This window comes from Nicotiana attenuata, unplaced genomic scaffold, assembly GCF_001879085.1.
Source record: "Nicotiana attenuata strain UT unplaced genomic scaffold, NIATTr2, whole genome shotgun sequence".
In the NCBI taxonomy this organism is placed as follows: Eukaryota; Viridiplantae; Streptophyta; class Magnoliopsida; order Solanales; family Solanaceae; genus Nicotiana; species Nicotiana attenuata.
Window position 1 is genome coordinate 130,474 of NW_017672173.1, and position 20,702 is coordinate 151,175.

At 40.7% G+C, this 20,702-nt stretch overlaps 1 protein-coding gene across 1 annotated transcript; it reads left to right on the forward strand.

The window, feature by feature from the left end:
- The first annotated feature begins 6,506 nt into the window (after positions 1 to 6,506).
- Positions 6,507 to 8,042, forward strand: LOC109212158 (protein SKIP34). The gene has a single exon (XM_019375776.1). It carries the CDS (start codon positions 6,591 to 6,593, stop codon positions 6,888 to 6,890), a length of 300 nt encoding a protein of 99 aa, XP_019231321.1. The 5' UTR covers positions 6,507 to 6,590; the 3' UTR covers positions 6,891 to 8,042.
- Positions 8,043 to 20,702: the final 12,660 nt, after the last annotated feature.

The window sequence follows — 20,702 nt, forward strand, 5'->3', positions numbered from 1 at the left end:
ACAGAATAGGGAGTCTCCACTAGTGAGCACATCCCCGGAGGTGAGAAGAGAAGGGTTTCGGCACAGTTTATATACAGTTCAGATAATATCAAAGCGGTAAAGCATTTAGCACATTTAGCATGAAACATGTAGGAAAATCAGATAAAGCCAAATAAAACAATATATCTAAGCTCGAATTCTGAACCCTGAGCCAAAGTTCTGGGTTCTGATCCCCAGCAGAGTCACCAGAGCTGTCACACCTCCTTTTTCACTACACCCGCAAGGGCATAAAGGAGTTTTTCCAATTAAAGGACAATCGAGACGGATTTGTTTATTAAGATTCAGAGTCGCCACTTGGGAGATTAATGGTGTCCCAAGTCACCAGTTGAATCCCGAATCGAGCAAAATATGACTCTGTTTAACAGTCCACGATCCAGAAATCCGAGTAAGGAATTCTGTTAACCCGGGAGAAGGTGTTAGGCATTTCCGGGTTCCGTGGTTCTAGCACGGTCGCTCAACTGCTATATTTGGCTATTGTATTTGATTTTCGTACATGTTTTGACCTATGTGTTTTTTAACTCTGAACCGCTTTTATTGTTATTATTTTAAGAGAATTGCAACGTCGCGAAAACATGTCTCGAACCGCGTCACATAAATGCACCCGCGATTTTTGACACATTTCGACTTCGTTGAGATTTGGATTTGGGTCACATAAATGTGCACCCGTATTTAAGAAGGTAAAATTATTAAAACGCGCCTAAAGCGTCTAACGCATTATTATCTTTGGGGAAGGTCGTGAAATTCGCTAAACGGCCCATCCCGAAGTCTAAGTATTTTTAGCATAAACATTTATCGAGGGCCCCGCAATTTATGCGTTTTATTTGGCGAGGCTCATCTCATTTTTATTTTAAGGCCAATCTAAAGTAAGCTAAGGTTTTCTATTTAATTGTCTCTAAAATAAAGAAAAAAACAAATCCTAATTAATTAAAATTATTAGCCTAACCAAGCGACGGTTTTAAACTAAACAAGTCATTAGGCTCCAAGAGAAGCCCAAGGGTTAAGAATTGCAAACCAGTCCTACAACCAAAATCAACCATACGTAGGCTTTGGCCCAGGCCCCAAACGAAAACAGGAATAAGCGTTGGCCTGGGCCGTGCATCTAATACCCCTGAAGCCCAAACTCCCGAGGCGAGCTGCTGGGCCCTGACCTTTAAGCAAAATAGGAGTTCGATCCTTTTAAACAAGAATTTGCTTAATGTACTTCTAGTTACGTCAAATGTTCAATGATTTGCAACAAGAGAGTCACTGAGTCAAATTAACAAGATATGACTAAATCCCAATTCTATTTGTTTATCTACTAGTGAACTCCTATTATTCAATAAAGTAACAATCAAACACGAACAACAATGGCAGCAGCTCGACTACATGATACTAATTCAAATTAACATTACTAAACTGATACTCAACATTCATGATTCTAGAAACGAACTACTGTGATTATGAGCAAGGCTTATAGACTGATTCTCAATTCATTTTTAACTTTTAATACATGAGGATCGCAGACCTTGAATTCATTTCCTGCTTCAGCTATCCTTCTAGTTTCACTAATTAAAATACACGAAAACAGGATTAAGCTAGCTAAGGCCAATGAATGACTCCCAGTTTTAAAAGTCCAATAGTCTGTTACAGTTCAAAACAATCCTAGTTTAACTACAATGAACAACTAATCACATCATAGGAGAACTATCTAAAAATAAACACAACAAAATTATTTAAATTGCAGCTCCTCAGCAGAAATTCAACTTCAGTTTCATTTCACGTTTTCAACAGATGGAACTACATCGACATAGGCTCGAAATATTTACCTGGCAATTGAATGAAATAAGAAAGAAGAGGTCAGCAGCGGAAACAAACAAACAGCAGTTGCAATCCAGAGAACTAAGTTGATTTTCAGTTCAAAAGGCCACAGCTACCCAGCAATGAATAGAAGAGGAAGAACGCCAAGGAAAACAGCCAAAAACCAGCCTAATATAACCAGAATTCACTCAAATGCACCCAAATAAACTCGAAATGAGCCTCTGAACTTCAGCAACCAAAGATCACACTAGAAAATGTGAGTCCCTAACTAAAAACTTGAAACTAACCTAAAATTTAACAATGAATCAGTACTTTTTTGGATTTTTGAAGATTTTCTAGTTTTTTATTTATTTTTGAATGTTGAATCTCAAATTCAGATCTGAAAACTAGAGAGCACTTTTGGGGGGAATTTTTGGAGCTCCAAACTTGTGAAACGAGGCATGGGAATGCCCTTTTATAGGCACAATGAGGTGCAACTTCAGATTTCTTATTTTACACATTAGTCCCTCACTTATTTTCATACTAGTCCTCTACTTATTGACTCGTTACTCAAGTAAGCATCCTAACTTCTGAAATTAAAACTAAATTCCTATTCTAGAATGTTCCTAATCTGTTACTACAAGATTCCACTATTTGATTACCCATATTACCCCTACCCTCATTCCTGAAATCATTAATCTACCCCCAGTTAACTGAACCAATCCCTTATCCATGATTAATTAACAATTGACTATAGTTAACTACAGGCTTCAGCAATCCAAACAAACAGCAAGATAACCAACTATTGTAATACTATGAAACAAAACACACATCTAACCTGATTGGAAACCAATTTAAACTATCATCACAAATCACTAATCAAAATCAAAACAACACTTAAAAGAAAAATCAATCAAAAGCAATTTAACCAGAAATTGAAAACTCATGGTAACAGGGCAAGAAACCATCCGACTAATAAGAAAACAATTACTAAATCATGAATAACAATCAATCAAGTGAGAAGGATTTTATTGACTGAAACGAAAATCAAAAGAAAACTAAACTAAGCTTACTGACTATAGACTAATTAACAATAACTACGATTAAACGAATGATAAAGTTAAACAAACAGGCCCAGGTCACCAATTAAACAAGCAAAGCCACACAGAAAAGCACAATTTGAAAAAAAAAACGAAACTCCAATCCACTAATGGACAGGTAATTCAAAGAAAACTATCAACTCACTGTTTTTTCACTTTCCCTCTTAGATTCAGAATTAGCCCTTCCCCAGCGAGATTTGAGTGCCATTGACATCGAATTCGTCACGAGGGAAGCAAGGGGATCATGTGGCATTAATTTGGGGTAGTTTGGAGCGATTAGGGTTTTGGCCGAAAAATTTAAAACTAATATTCGAGCAGTTCCGACTAGATTTGAGGGACGGGGTTTGGGGGGTTTGAAAGAGGAGGTTTAGGCGATTCCATGGTGTTAATTTGGACTGATTTGGGAGAAGTGGTGTCATGGCCGGAAAACTTTGATCTAACATTCGAAACGTTTGGCCGGGATTTGAGCGAAACGGATGGTGGATTCGTAAAGGGGAGGAGAAGGGGAACCAGGGGTGTAATTTTGGTGGCGTTTGGAGATGGGCCGCCGGCGGCGACGATTTCCGGCCGCCGGCGTTAGGTTAGAGGCTCTGAGGGTTTGGAGACGATGATGGAGGGGGGGTAGGTCGGGGTCCGACATTTATATATCGACTAACCTAGGATGCTCCCGTCCCTTGGATCAAACAATCAAGGGCTAGGATTAACCCCCAGGAAACGGCGTCGTTTTGAAGGCAATGGAGGTCGGACCGGGCTGGGGATGGGTGTGGGCTCGGACTGGGGGCAATTTTTGTTTGGGCTAAGCTACTTTGGCTCAAATTTGGATCTTTAAGATCAGCCCTCTTCCTTTATTTAAAAATGGTTTCCTTTTCTTTTCTTCTTTTCTTTTTGCTTTTCCATTTTGTATTTTTATATATATATTTTTTTTATTAAATGCTAAATTAAAAACCAAAAACCAAACTGACTCTAAAAATTATATTTCTTAATTTTCAATTATAATAATTCCTAATTTAAATGCAAACTAAGACAAATTAAGACTATAATTGCAAAAAGGACCATTTTTGTTATTTTCTCTATTTTTAAGCAATTTTAACTACTAATTAATCCTAGAATGTGAAATTAAACCTAAATGCAAATGTCAAGTGTATTTTTTATATTTTTATATGAATTAAAATGCACAAATAAAATGCAAACAATTAACCTAAAATGTCACAAAAGTCCACAAAATTGCAAAATAATGAAAGAAATTATTTTGTTTGAATTTTTGGGAATGATTCATATAGGGCAAAAATCACGTGCTCACAACGGTCATGCTCGACACCAACGTATAGATACTCGTCACCATGCCTATACGTCGTACTCAACAAGAAGCAATTAGCAAATAAGAATCAACTCCTAATCCTTCAAGCTAGGGTTAGACCAAACACTTACCTCGATGCCTTGAACTCAACTCAAGTCTCAATTATAGATTTACCCCTTGATTCCACCACCAATCCTCTCGAATCTAGTCACAAGTTACTTAATTACATCAATAAGTGCTAAATGAATCAACCCCAATGCATGAAAATGAGTTTTCTAAAGTTTTACCTAAAAAGTCAAAAATCGCCTCGGGGCCCACGTGGTCAAAACCCGAGGTTCGAACCAAAACCCGATTACCCATTCCCCCACGAACTCAAATATGTAATTTGTTTTGAAATTGGACCTCAAATCGAGGTCCAAATCCCCAATTTTTGAAAAACCTAGGTTCTACCCAAAACACCCAATTTCCCCCATGAAAATCTTTGATTTTAGGTTGAAATCATGTTAAAAGATGTTAATGATTGAAAGAAATGAGTAAAAACTAACTTACAATTGATTTGGAAGAAGACTTGTTCTTGGAAAATCGCCTAAGTGTGTTTGGGTTTGAGAAAATATGAAAAATGAAGCTCAAAATTGTTTAAGTGTAAAAATTGCAGGTCTCAGTTATGGGAAATGCGAACAGGGGTTTGCAATACTCAGATGTGGGAATTGCGAAGTGAAGTTCGCATTTGCGAACACTGAACAAAATGAGGGCATTTGCGACAGACCCCACTTCGCATTTGCGAGCCATTTGGTCTCACTTGCGATCAGTTGCAAAGTTTTCGCTCCTCGCATTTGCGATGCCAGGCTCGCATTTGCGAGATCGCATTTGCGAGACCTGATTCGCAAATGCGAAAACTGCAGAACAGGCATACCAGATTATTTTCAAAGTTCAAAAATGCACCCGTGGCCTATCCGAAACTCACCCGAGCCCTCGGGGCTCCAAACCAAATATGCACACAACCTCAAAAATATCCTACGGACTTATTCGCGAGATTAAATCGCCAAAATAACATCATATACATCGAATTAAACCTCAAAATCCAAAAATTCTTTCAAACTTCATAAAACATCAAATTTTTCAATTTAGGTCCGAATCACGTCAAATGACGTCCGTTTTCAACCAAATTTCACAGGAATGACTTAAAGCATATATAAGACCTGTACCGGGCGCCGGAACTAGAATACGGGCCCGATACCAACACGTTCCAATCAAATATCATCTCAATTTTCCTTAACAATTTCAGAAAAACAATTTCTTATAAAAATTTATTTCTCGGGCTCGGCACCTCGGAATTCGATTCCGGGCATACGTCCGAGTTCCATATTTTTCTACGGACCCTCCGGGACCGTCAAATCACGGGTCCGGGTCCGTTTACCCAAAATGTTGACCAAAGTCAAATTTATTCATTTTAAATTCAAAATTTAGCATTTTTCACAGAATTTCATATTTGAGCTTTCCGGCTACGCGCCCGGACTGCGCATGCAAATTGAGGCGACTCTAAATGAGGTTTTCAAGGCCTCGGAAGCACAGAATTAATTAAAAACAGGTGATGACCCTTTGGGTCGTCACAAGTAATGTTGAAAATGATATTAAGCCAAGTTAGACGCTAATAAATAGTCATATAAATAATGTAATAATATTAGATAATAAAAATTATAATAAAGAAAAATAAGAAACAAAAATATTATATGATGACTATATAATTCATTTTTCTTTAATTTCATATAGTGTAGTTAATGAAATATTGTATTGAGAAGTAAGATGCCAATTGAAATTTTATTAAGGCAACATGATATAATATACTATAAAGACAAATTATAATTAAAATAATTAATATTTCTAATATTGACCGTGCAACGCGCGTGTTCTAATACTAGTTATATTATTTAGTACTCCCTCCGTCTCATATTAATAGTCATGGTTATCAAAAATAGTTGTCTCAAATTATTTGTTATTTTGGAAGTTCAGGACAAAATTGATTGTTTTTTTTCTTTTTTACCCTTAGTAATAATTGTTCTTGAAGATAGAGATAACACATGAATAGAATAAATATTCAAAGAAGAGAAATTATATCTTTAAGACATAAATAAGGGTAGAATAGTCCAATCCCTTTCCTAATTGATATTTCTTAAGGGGCGTGTAAAAGAGAAACACGGCACATAATATTCGACGGAGGTAGTAATTGATAAGATCATAGGGTCTAAATTAAGCAAAAGATAATCACCGTTGATTCTCTACACCTTTCCTAATATTTCCATTTAATCACCTCCCCTTCTACCAAAAAAGCTTCCAAATCATTAGCATTAACACAACTACTCCAAATTTCCCTCGAGAAAATGTGCTACGGCAGTCAACAATTCCCGTCAAAAGGCGCCTTAACCAACCCGACCCGGACCCGAACTACACCGCCGGCGAACGAGAATACCGTAGTAGTCAATAACCTCCGAGACCGGTTAGCCGAGACGGAGGCGCGACTTGAGCGAGCCAGGGCTCGAGAAGCTGAGCTGAGCCGCCAATTAGAGGAGATGAAGCGGTTCGTTTGCGTTATGGAGATCCTCGAATGTTACCTCAAGCGCCGTTACAGCGAACAGCAAGTTAAAACCCTTGCTGTTGTTAGCAGGAGTAAAATTGTATAGGAAAAAAGGTAATTTGAAAGTAAAGAAGGGTAAATTTGTCTTTTATTTCTTGTGATTAATGATTTAGGGTTTCATGTTTGGGATTTTTTCATGTAATCATGTGTTTTGTAATTTATGTCGCTCGGACTTTTGAAAATACCACCGGGTGTATCGGATCCTCCAAAAGCAGTGTAGTTTTGGAGGATCCGACATGTAGTTTTGGAGGATCCGACATGGGTGCGATAGCATATGGGTGCGATAGCATTTTGGGAAGTCCGTGCAACATAGTTTGTAATCTTATATTCGTCAGTGTTAGATAGAATAGTAAATCAATTGAACTTGAAATAAACTTCGGTTGTACTGTTGTATGTCTTTAGCTTGGTGTTAATATGGATGTTAAATAGTTGAGCTAAATAGTATAGTAAATTGTTGAAAGTGAAGTTCCATGAGTAGCTGAAGAGAAGTTGTCTGTGCAAGGCTTTTAGTTAAAAGTTGATTTTTATATGAGGTGATTTCTTCCTTATCTGTCTTGCCTAAGCCATGTTTGGTAGAGTTGTCCGAGCTTTTTACCTTGGAAAATCATACAATTACCTCCTGGGGTGTTAGCCGCACCCACGAATGATATAAATACTATTGTTGCTTAGGCTTTGGCTTTCCTCACATCAGTGGCATATTTCTACGTGTGTCTTACAAAAATTGCCTTGTTGGCCACCGCTTGCTGACGACGGAACGCATCGCCAATTAAAGGGTCCTCGCCTTGGACTTAGTTGGAAAGGTAGGTGTTCGGCTTGTCCCTTGCTTGCGAACTTCTTTAGTAGGGCGGAGGTGTCACTCCTCACGTTTACTGGTACTTGTGCTGATGGAAGGTAACATATATATGTGCGGTGGAATAGTCAAGGTGCACGGAAGTAAGTTTGGTCACTGCCATCATAAAAAAAAGAGGTTGTGTTTCCGCAAGAAAACTATCTTGACCACAGTGGTTTAGGATTCAACAAGAAATTGCTAAAATGCAAAAGTTGGTATTTAGATTGTCACTTATAATTTCTTTGTTAGAAGATTATAGGTTTTGAGTATTTTCCCAACAAGGTTTAGTGAATCAAACAGTGGAAATGGATGTTTTATGTCCATTGGTCATTGAATCAAATAATGTATATGCAGGCTTGGGCAGTGATATATTCTGTGCAAAACAAGAAATTTTAGATTTACTTGTGATGTGCTCTGTTATTAAGGTGCCTTTTGTTTACACTTTACATGTGCCTGTGATTTACAGAAATTGCAAACAAATGAAGCAGAAGTTAACCTTATCCCACTCCCATACCTACCCTCCCCCCCCCCCCCCCTAAAAAAAAAAAAAGGGAAAGAAAAATGAAGCAGAAGTGGGAAACTAGATGCTTATTTATGGCCTAAACAGGATATCAAGATGTATGTATTTGGCCTTTCTGATATGTAATAGGAACATGTTATTTCTACATATCTACCATTGCTGGTCTCTTTGGAAGTTCCATGTTGCATCCTAGTGAGTGGTATTGTTATCTTGAGAGGCGGAGCTACGTTTTGAAGCTTATGAGTTTGCAATTTTAGTTCATTTAAGTTACTGAGTTCTAAATTAATAGTAATTTGTATCTATTCAATAGATTTCTTAAGACAAATACATGGTTTGAACCAAAGTTTTACTGGGTTCAGCCGAATCTGTAGCTCATGTGCTAGCTCTGCCCTGGTTATCTGTTGTTCTTTCCAGTGATGTTATCTGATGAAGGAGCCCAAAACACTGCAGCTAGCGCTACTTTATCTTTGCCCGTAAAAACTTTTTCTTGCTCTGGCATCATAAATAGCATCCTTTATTGCTTTTGTAATTCTCCTTTTTTTCTTATTGTTAATATTGGTATGGTGTCGAGACCAACTTGCGTATAACTAGACTAATCCAACAAAAAACTTGTCTAAGCTTGCCAACACAAGTTGCCGAGGTAATCCTGTCCATCAAGGCATTCAATGAAAGTTTGTTCAATCTTGGAACATTAGTGCAAATAATTTCAAGTTTGTGAACATTTAGTCCCGATTATCAAACTAGAGAAATATTGGGGACATTACAAGAATCTTAACTAACAAAAAAAGTTAGCCTTGTTCTAATACTTGGTTAATGAAAGCTTACTTGATATCACACCAAGTGTTGTAGTTCGCGCTCTTGTTAGTTATTATAATAGCAATCATGCAAAATTAAGTTTTTACACAATTTATATGGAAAACAATTCTCAGGCAAATGACTAACTTCGCAGCGTCCGGCCTTAACTCGTGATTAGGGGTGTACAAACCGAACCGGAAAACCGCACCAAACCGAAAAGTCAAATCAAACCGATTAAAAAACCCGACTAGGTTTGGTTTGATTTGGTTTGGTATTGAGTAAAAAAAATCCGAGCCAAACCGACATATAAATATATAATTTTTATATATACTTTTAAGATTTTATATAGAATTTTCTTTACAAAAATTCTAGAAATATTTGGGGTTCTCTTATGGAATGTAATATTTAATAGAATATGAAGTACTCCATTTTTACTAACCTTAAATAATGGGTTATATGATCACTTTCTTATCAAGTGTTACTGAAATGCGTCAATTTCTTTGTTCTTCCTTGTTCATATATCAAGATTTATTAAATTATATCTTTTTTAAATTTGAAGTGGTATTCTGATAATCTAAAATTAAATAGAACTTATCATTAATTAGGTATCATGTTAATTTTTATGTTTAATTATTAAATTCGTTTAATCTTATAAGTATACATCAACGAAAAATTATTGTCAGAGGACTAAAAAAATAACTATCATGTGTTATTAACAAAATGCTACCATAAAAATATTTAAATAGATCATATGTTTGTCAGGTTTTTCAATTTTTACTAAACATATATTTACTTATAAAAAGTTTAACAAAGTAAGATTGAAATAATATTCACATAACAAAAAAATCCGAAAAACCCGACAAAACCGAACCAATCCAAACCCGATATAGTTGGTTTGGTTTGGTTTTAATAAAAGTCGAACCAACCCGGTCCATGTACACCCCCACTCGTGATTATGAGCTATGATAGCAGGGGTGTCACGACCCCAATCCCGATCGTGATGGCGTCCAACACTAATGCTAGGCAAGCCCGACCAATTAAATACTCTCAACCCATTACGCAGTCCGTTAACAAATAATACGATTAAAATAGCAAATATCAAGGTTCCAATCCAAATCTAAATAAAATAGTACGGAAAATAATAACGAATATCCAAACAGTCCCCAATAGATCTAGAGTCACGAGTCTAGAGCCTCTAGATGTAACAGAGTAATATATCCATAGTAATAAAGAAGTCTAGGATATGGAAAGATAAATGAAATAAAGGGGAGGAGTCGGGTCCTGCGGACGTCAGGCAGCTACCTCAACAACTCCTGAAAATAAACTTCACGAAAACAGCAAACAGCTCCACTAAGTCTCCGGAGCACCTGAATCTGCACACATGGTGCAGGGAGTAAAGTGAGTACTTCCAACTCAGTGAGTAATAAACATATATAATGGCTGAAAGTAAGAAATTCCGAAATATGACAATATAAAGCTATAATCAGCGATTCAGCACGTTAAACGATGAAACAACAGCAGACAATGACAATTAAGACCAACAGATATAAAATGCATGAATGCAATGCAATGCACATGACCGCTGCGACGCGCAGCCCGATCCATTTGGATACCCGCGCTCACTGTGGGGGTTCAGACTCCGGAGGGGCTCCTACAGCCCAAGCGCAATATCATCGTAACATTCGCTGCGGCGTGCAGCCCGATCCACACTCAGACCAGATATATATATGCATGCAAGCCACTCGGGCACAGTCAAATTATTCATTTTAGTCTCAATTATTAGGAATTATAGAGCTAAGTGTTTAAACCTTTATTTATTTACTAAACATTTCGAGGCAGGGTCTAACTCAGGACTGATATCATGAAATATGCTAAGCATCATGGAAGCAATGATAAGGATCCCTGAAGGATGCACACAAAGCCCCAAACATATTCATAAAATCCAAGTAGGATGATTACCAACAATTTCTAGTCAAGAACACAGTACGAACATCAATCGGAACGGACTAGGTCACAATCCCCAGTCACAATCGACCCCGCACTCGTCATAGAGTACGTGTCTCGCCTCAATATAGCGTCACAATGTGATATACCGGGGTTTCAAACCCTCAGGTCATCATCTACATCTATTACTCACCTCAAGCCGGCCACAAGTCTAGCTCGCTATGCCTTTGCCTTTCGAATCAACCTATTCGCACGCCGAATCTGATTAAAACCACAACGAATACATTACAATAGGCTAAAGAAACATAACCCAATCGAAAAGACTCGAAAAACACCAAAATTCATTAAGTTGGCAAAACCCGAGCCCCGGGCCTACTTCTCGAAAAATTACAAAATTTATATCACTGGATTCCTCATCTCGCCACGAGTCTACACATACCAATTTTACCAAAATCGGAGTTCAAATGCACTTTCAAAATCCGTTTTTACATCACAACTTTCCAAGCCCTAGCTTGACCCGTTTTGATGAATTTTCCACAATTTACATGTAATTTCTACCATAAACTCGAATAATTAGGTCAAGAGACTTACCTCCAATTGATTCTCAGTCAAAACCCTTGAAAATTCTCGCCCAAAGCTCTCTAAGTCGCTTAAAAATGGTGGAAACTACCTCTTGTTCGCGGATGAAATTTAATATTTTAAACCCTTCTGTAACAGTTGATTTCGCTTCTGCGGTCCCGTTTCCGCTTATGCGGGACCGCTTCTGCGGCCAACATCCCGCTTTTGAGGATTTTCATTAAAAACCCAACGTCCGCTTTTGCGTCTCCCCATCCGCTTCTGCGAACCACCCAAGACCGCTTCTGCGGTTTATAATCCGCTTCTGCGGACTCGCATTTGCGAGAAAATGTTCCGCTTTTGCGGAAACACTCCACCAGGCCATGAACCGCTTATGCCATCCACCACTCGCTCCTGCGGAACCGCTTCTGCGGTCCGTTTCCGCAGGAGCGGAAATACCAGATGACAGAAAAGCTGAACGTGCAACACACCTCAAAACTCTCGTTTAACCGCCCGAATTCACCCCGAGGCCCCCGGGACCTCAACCAAAAACACCAACACATCCTAATACCTTATTCAAACTTGTTCCAATCTTCAAAATACATCAAACAACGCTAAAACCATCAAATCACATCGAATTCACGCCTAAGTTTCTTAAAAACTTCCGAATTACGCATTCGATCAAAAACTCGACCAAAACACCTCCGAATAACCTGAAATTTTGCACAAATATCCAAAATCACCTAACGGAGCTACTGCAACTCTCGGAATTCCATTCCGACCCTCGGATCAAAATCTCACCTATCCACCGGAATTCGCCAAAATGCCAAGCCTAATTCTACTTCGGACCTCCAAAATCACTTCCGATCGCACTCCTAAGTCACAAATCACCTCCCAAAGCTAACCGGATCACCGAAATTCACATCCGAGCCTTCTAACTAATAAGTCAACGTTCGGTTGACTTTTCCAAACCAAACCTTCCTTAAAGAGACTAAGTGTCTCATTTCCTATCCAAACCAATTCAATTCAACTTTAATTCGCCCGTTGCTGATAATAAAACATGAAAGAGCAATAAATGGGGGAAACGGGGTTGTAATACATGAGACGACGGGTTGGATCGTCACATCCTCCCCAACTTAAACAAACGCTCGTCCTCGAGCGGGCCGAGAAGCATACCTGAGGTCTCCAATATCTGAATGGTATGCTCGGACTGCCCGTCCGTCTGGGGATGAAATGCTGTGCTCAGCTCTACCTTTGTACCCAATTCTTGCTGAAAAGTCTTCCAGAAATGGGAAGTGAACTGAGTGCCCCTATCCGAGATGATAGAAACTGGGACCCCACGCAACCTAACAATCTCCCGGATGAAAATCTCTGCCAACAGCTCCGAAGAATAGGTAGTACACACCGGAATGAAGTGCCGGACTTGGTCAGCCGATCCACAATCACCCAAATCGAATCAAACTTCTTCGAGGTACGAGGGAGACCACTCACAAAATCCATAGTAATCCTCTCCCACTTCCACTCGGGAATATCTATCCGCTGAAGTACACCACCGGGTCTCTGATGCTCATATTTGATCTGCTGACAGTTGAGACACCGAGCTACATAACTCACTATATCTTTCTTCATTCTCCTCCACCAGTAGTGCTGCCTCAAATCCTGATACATCTTCGCGGCACCCGGATGAATGGAATACCGCGAGCTGTGGGCCTCCTCTAATATCAACTCCCGAAGCCCATCCACATTGGGCACGCAAATCCGGCCCTGCATCCTCATCACGCCATCATCATCAATAGTCACATCTCTGGCGTCATCGTGCTGAACCCTGTCCTTAAGGACAAGCAAATGTGGATCATCATACTGGTGCTCTCTGATGCGGTCNTTTTGCGTCTCCTCATCCGCTTCTGCGAACCACTCAAGATCGCTTCTGCGGTTTATAGTCCGCTTCTGCGGACTCGCATTTGCAAAAAATGTTCTGCTTTTGCGAAAACACTCCACCAGGCTACGAACCGCTTCTGCGCTCCTTTACCCGTTTCTGCGGAACCGCTTCTGCGGTCCATTTCCGCAGAAGCGAAAATACCAGATGACAGAAAAACTGAACCTGCAACACACCTCAAAACGCTCGTTTAACCACCCGAATTCACCCCGAGGCCCCCGAGACCTCAACCAAAAACACCAAAACATCCTAATACCTTATTCAAACTTGTTCCAATCTTTAAAACACATTAAATAATGCTAAAACCATCAAATCACATCGAATTCAAGCCTAAGTTTCTTAAAAACTTCCGAATTACGCATTCGATCAAAAACCCGACCTACACACCTCCGAATGACCTGAAACTTCGCACACATACCCAAAATCACCTAACGGAGCTACTGCAACTCTCGGAATTCCATTCCTACCCTCGGATCAAAATCTCACCTATCCACCGGAATTCGCCAAAATGCCAACTTTTCCAATTCAAGCCTAATTCTACTCCGGACCTCCAAAATCACTTCCGATCGCACTCCTAAGTCACAAATCACCTCCCGGAGCTAACCGAATCACCGGAATTCACATCCGAGCCTTCTAACTAATACGTCAACGTTCGGTTGACTTTTCCAAACCAAACCTTCCTTAAAGAGACTAAGTGTCTCATTTCCTATCCAAACCAATTCAATTAAACTCTAATTCACCCGTTGCTGATAATAAAACATGAAAGAGCAATAAATGGGGGAAACGGGGCTGTAATACATGAGACGACAGGTTGGGTCGTCACATCCTCCCCAACTTAAACAAACGCTCGTCCTCGAGCGGGTCGAGAAGCATACCTGAGGTCTCAAATAGGTGAGGATATCTGCTCCGCATCTCCTGCTCAGTCTCCCAAGTAGCTTCCTCAACGGGCCGACCTCTCCACTGCACCTTTACCGAAGCTATATCCTTTGATCTCAATTTCCGAACCTGACGACCCAAAATAGCCACTGGCTCCACATTGTAAGTCAAGTCATCATCCAACTGAACCGTGCTGAAGTCTAACACATGGGACGGGTCCCCAACATACTTCCGGAGCATAGAAACATGAAATACCGGGTGAACTCCCGACAAGCTGGGTGGCAAAGCAAACATGTAGGCCACCTCCCCGACTCTCCTAAGTATCTCAAAAGGACCAATGAACCGTGGACTCAACTTACCTTTCTTTCCAAATCTCATAACGCCTTTCATAGGCGAAACCTTCAACAAGACCTTCTCGCCCACCATGTAGGGTACGTCTCGAACCTTCCGGTCCACATAACTCTTCTGACGCGACTGAGCTGTACGAAGTCTCTCCTGGATCACTTTCACCTTCTCTAAGGCATCCTGAACCAACTCTGTCCCCAATAGTCTAGCCTCGCCGGGCTCAAACCAACCGACCGGAGATCTACACCGTCTCCCATATAAGGCCTCATACGGTGCCATCTGAATGCTGGACTGATAGCTGTTGTTGTACGCAAACTCTGCAAGTGGCAAGAACTCAGCCCAAGAACCTCCAAAATCCATAACACAGGCACGCAATATGTCCTCCAATATCTGAATGGTATGCTCGGACTGTCCGTCCGTCTGAGGATGAAATGCGGTGCTCAACTCTACCTGTGTACCCAACTCTCGCTGAAAAGTCCTCCAAAACTGGGAAGTAAACTGAGTACCCATATCTGAGATGATAGAAACTGGGACCCCATGCAACCTAACAATCTCCCGGATTAAAATCTCTGCCAACCGCTCCGAAGAATAGGTAGTACACACCGGAATGAAGTGCGCGGACTTGGTCAGCCGATCCACAATCACCCAAATCGAATCAAACTTCTTCGAGGTACGAGGGAGACCACTCACAAAATCCATAGTAATCCTCTCCCACTTCCACTCGGGAATATCTATCCGCTGAAGTACACCACCGGGTCTCTGATGCTCATATTTGACCTGCTGACAGTTGAGACACCGAGCTACATGACTCACTATATCTTTCTTCATTCTCCTCCACCAGTAGTGCTGCCTCAAATCCTGATACATCTTCGCGGCACCCGGATGAATGGAATACCGCGAGCTGTGGGCCTCCTCTAATATTAACTCCCGAAGCACATCCACATTGGGCACGCAAATCCGGCCCTGCATCCTCATCACGCCATCATCATCAATAGTCACATCTCTGGCGTCATCGTGCTGAACCCTGTCCTTAAGGACAAGCAAATGTGGATCATCATACTGATGCTCTCTGATGCGGTCATGAAAGGAAGACCGAGAAACTACACAAGCCAACACCCGACTAGGCTCCGAAATATCTAACCTCACCATCCGATTGGCCAAAGCCTGAACATCGACTGCGAAGGGCCTCTCCCCAACTGGAATGTACGCCAAGCTACCCATACTGACCGTCTTCCGGCTTAATGCATCGGCCACTACGTTGGCCTTCCCCGGATGATACAAAATGGTAATATCATAGTCCTTGAGTAACTCAATCCACCTCCGCTGCCTCAAATTAAGATCCTTCTATTTGAACAAATGCTGAAGGCTGCGATGATCAGTATATACCTCACAAGATACGCCATATAAGTAGTGCCTCCAAATCTTCAACGCATGAACTATAGCAGCCAACTCCAAATCATGTACGGTGTAGTTCTGCTCATGAGGCTTGAACTAACGAGAAGCATATGCAATAACTCTGCCCTCTTGCATCAACACACATCTGATCCCAACTCTCGAGGCATCACAATACACAGTGTAAGAACCTGAGGCTGATGGCAAAACTAACACTGGAGCTGTGGTTAAAGCTGTCTTGAGCTTCTGAAAGCTCTCCTCGCACTCGTCTGACCATATGAATGGTGCACCCTTCTGCGCCAACTTAGTCAAGGGCGAATCAATAAAGGAAAAACCATGGACGAACCGGCGATAATAACCTGCCAAACCGAGGAAATTTCAAATTTCCGTGGCTGAGGACGGTCTGGGCCAACTCTGCACCGCCTCTACCTTCTTTGGATCAACTTGAATACCATCACTGGACACCACGTGTCCCAGAAAAGCTACAGACCCAAGCCAAAACTCACATTTGGAGAACTTTGCATAAAGCTTCTCCTCCCTCAACCTCTATAACACCACTCTCAAGTGCTGAGCATGCTCCTCCTGGCTACGCGAGTACACTAGGATATCATCAATAAAAATGATAACAAATAAATCCAGATACGGCCGAAACACGTTGTTCATCAAGTGCATGAACGCAGCTGGGGCATTAGTCAACCCAAAGGACATAACCAAGAATTCATAGTGCCCATATCTAGTCCTGAAGGCAGTCTTCATAATATCTGAATCCCTGATCTTCAGCTGGTGATAGCCTGAACGGAGATCAATCTTCGAGAATACCCTTGCCCCCTGGAGCTGGTCAAACAAATCATCAATACGAGGTAGTGGATACTTGTTCTTCACTGTCACCTTGTTCAACTGTCTGTAATCAATGCACATCCTCATTGTGCCATCTTTCTTCTTTACAAATAGCACCGGTGCACCCCACGGTTACACACTAGGACGAATAAACCCCTTATCTAGGAGTTCCTGAAGTTGATCCTTTAGTTCTTTCAACTCTGCTGGTGCCATGCGATACGGAGAAATAGAGATGGGCTTAGTGCCCGGTACCAGATCAATACCAAAATCAATGTCCCTGTCCGGTGGCATGCCCGGCAGGTCTGCTGGAAACACATCAGGGAAGTCCCTCACGACGGGGACGGAGTCAAGACTAGGAATCTCAGCTCCAATATCTCTCACGAAAGCCAAATAAGATAGACAACCTTTCCCAACCATCCACTGGTCCTTTAGAAAAGAAATCACCCTGCTGGGAACATAATCAGTCGTACCACGCCACTCAATCCTCGGAATACCCGGAATAGCCAACGTAACTGTCTTAGCATGACAGTCCAGAATAGCATGGTACGGAGATAACCAATCCATACCCAGAATAACATCAAAATCCACCATGCTTAACAGCAATAAGTCAACTCGGGTCTCCAGACCCCCAATAGTCACTAAACAGGATCGGGATACATGATCTACAATGATAGTATCACCCACCGGGGTAGATACGTGAACAGGCAAGGCAAGACAACCTCGGGTAGTACCCAGGTGATGAGCAAAATATGAAGATACATAGGAATAGGTAGATCCGGGATCAAATAAGACAGAGACATCTCTGTGGCAGACTGAGATAATACATGTGATAACAGCATCTGAGGCAATGGCGTCCTTCCTGTCTGGAAGAGCATAGAATCGAGCCTGACCACCACCAGTCTGGCCTCCACCCCTGGGGCGGCCCCTGGCTACCTGACCTCCACCCCTAGCTGACTGGGCGGGTGCTGATGAAACAGGAGCAGATGATAAGGGCTGATCCCTCTGCTGAGACTGACTACCACGACGCNCGAACATCAATCGGAACGGACTAGGTCACAATCCCCAGTCACAATCGACCCCGCACTCGTCATAGAGTACGTGTCTCGCCTCAATATAGCGTCACAATGTGATATACCGGGGTTTCAAACCCTCAGGTCATCATCTACATCTATTACTCACCTCAAGCCGGCCACAAGTCTAGCTCGCTATGCCTTTGCCTTTCAAATCAACCTCTTCGCACGCCGAATCTGATTAAAACCACAACGAATACATTACAATAGGCTAAAGAAACATAACCCAATCGAAAAGACTCGAAAAATACCAAAATTCACTAAGTTGGCAAAACCCGAGCCCCGGGCCCACTTCTCGAAAAAATACAAAATTTACATCACTGGATTCCTCGTCTCGCCACGAGTCTACACATACCAATTTTACCAAAATCGGAGTTCAAATGCCCTTTCAAAATCCGTTTTTACATCACAACTTTCCAAGCCCTAGCTTGACCCGTTTTGATGAATTTTCCACAATTTACATGTAATTTCTACCATAAACTCGAATAATTAGGCCAAGAGACTTACCTCCAATTAATTCTCAGTCAAAACCCTTGAAAATTCTCGCCCAAAGCTCTCCAAGTCGCTTAAAAATGGTGGAAACTACCTCTTGTTCGCAGATGAAATTTAATATTTTAAACCCTTCTGTAACAATTGATTTCGCTTCTGCGGTCCCGTTTCCGCTTATGCGGGACCGCTTCTGCGGCCAACATCTCGCTTTTGCGGATTTTCATTAAAAATCCAATGTCCTCTTTTGCATCTCCTCATCCGCTTCTGCGAACCACCCAAGACCGCTTCTGCGGTTTATAATCCGCTTCTGCGGACTCGCATTTGCGAGAAAATGTTCCGCTTTTGCGGAAACACTCCACCAGGCCATGAACCGCTTATGCGATCCACCAGTCGCTCCTGCGGAACCGCTTTTGCGGTCCGTTTCCGCAGGAGCGGAAATACCAGATGACAGAAAAGCTGAACCTGCAACACACCTCAAAACTCCCGTTTAACCGCCCGAATTCACCCCGAGGCCCCCGGGACCTCAACCAAAAATACCAACACATCCTTATACCTTATTCAAACTTGTTCCAATCTTCAAAATACATCAAACAACGCTAAAACCATCAAATCACATCGAATTCAAGCCTAAGTTTCTTAAAAACTTCCGAATTACGCATTTGATCAAAAACCCGACCAAAACATCTCCGAATGACCTGAAATTTTGCACACATATCCAAAATCACCTAACGGAGCTACTGCAACTCTCGGAATTCCATTCCGACCCTCGGATCAAAATCTCACCTATCCACCGGAATTCGCCAAAATGCCAACTTTGCCAATTCAAGCCTAATTCTACTCCGGACCTCCAAGATCACTTCCGATCGCACTCCTAAGTCACAAATCATCTCCCGAAGCTAACCGGATCACCAGAATTCACATCCGAGCCTTCTAACTAATAAGTCAACGTTCGGTTGACTTTTCCAAACCAAACCTTCCTTAAAGAGACTAAGTGTCTCATTTCCTATCCAAACCAATTCAATTCAACTCTAACTCACCCGTTGCTGATAATAAAACATGAAAGAGCAATAAATGGGGGAAACGGGGCTGTAATACATGAGACGACGGGTTGGGTCGTCACAAGGGGTGAATGCAACCCCTCTGTACAACTGATTCAATAAAAATCAATTTTGTTGATCAGAACATTTATGTATGTGTATGCGTGTTAAAAATAACTAAAATTTCAATAAATATTAATTTTGACGTTATAATATCAAAAAAGTACAACAAGACCTATCGAGTTAGAAGATTTTTATTTGTGATAGAGTTCGAATTCATGACAGCGCTTAATCCACAGTCACAAGTTAAGTTTTACGACTATGCCAAAGTCTTGGGAATGGAGGCTAGATTGATTTAGATTATCTTAGCATTTTTAAGTTCGTTTAGGCTTGTTCCTAATTTCTATAACAAAACAATGGATTCATAACATAACCCATTGAGAATGTGATTTAACAATTGTAATTACAGACGAATCTTCCTTTTTCTTTTGATTAAACATTAGAGAATTTAAAGCTCATTTTTTTTTTCATGAAATAAAGATACTCCCTCCGTTTTAATTTAAATGAAAAACTTTCCTTATTAGTCCGTTAAAAAAATAATGTTATTTTTCTATATTTGCCTTAACACTTAATGAGAAGCTTTTACAGTCACATAAATGTCACGTCCACGTAAAGCTTTGGCCCGTAATTTTGGTAAGCACTCATTCATCATTAATTAGAGGTATTCCCAGTTCTGAGAATCGAGTCACATTTGTGTAGGAAGCTTTTCTAAAGTAGAACTCTCCAACATGAATCCGAGTTAGTCAGATCCCAAAGTGAGCACCGGATACGGGCATAAATATATCAAGAAAAAACTTATTTATACCGATACTTAAATTCAGATAGATGCATGACTTGTGTTTGAACATAAATTTTTCTTACTTCGCTAGTGTTTGCACATAGATTTGGTTGAAACTTGAAAAAAACAACTTTTTAAAGTTATAGAAAAATAATTTTTGGAAGTTGAAGTTGTGTTTAGACATACATATTATTTGAAAAAAGTTGAAAGTTTGTGAGTGGAAGAAAAATATTCCCCAGAAATTGCCCGAAATAAGTTTTTGGGAAATTAAAATTTTTTTTTCTTCAAAATCTGATCTTATATCATGAACAAACATTGTTTTCAGATTTTTTTGGAAAAAGTAGCCAAAATCTATGGCCAAACGGGAGCTTAACTATGTTAATTATACTCCCTCC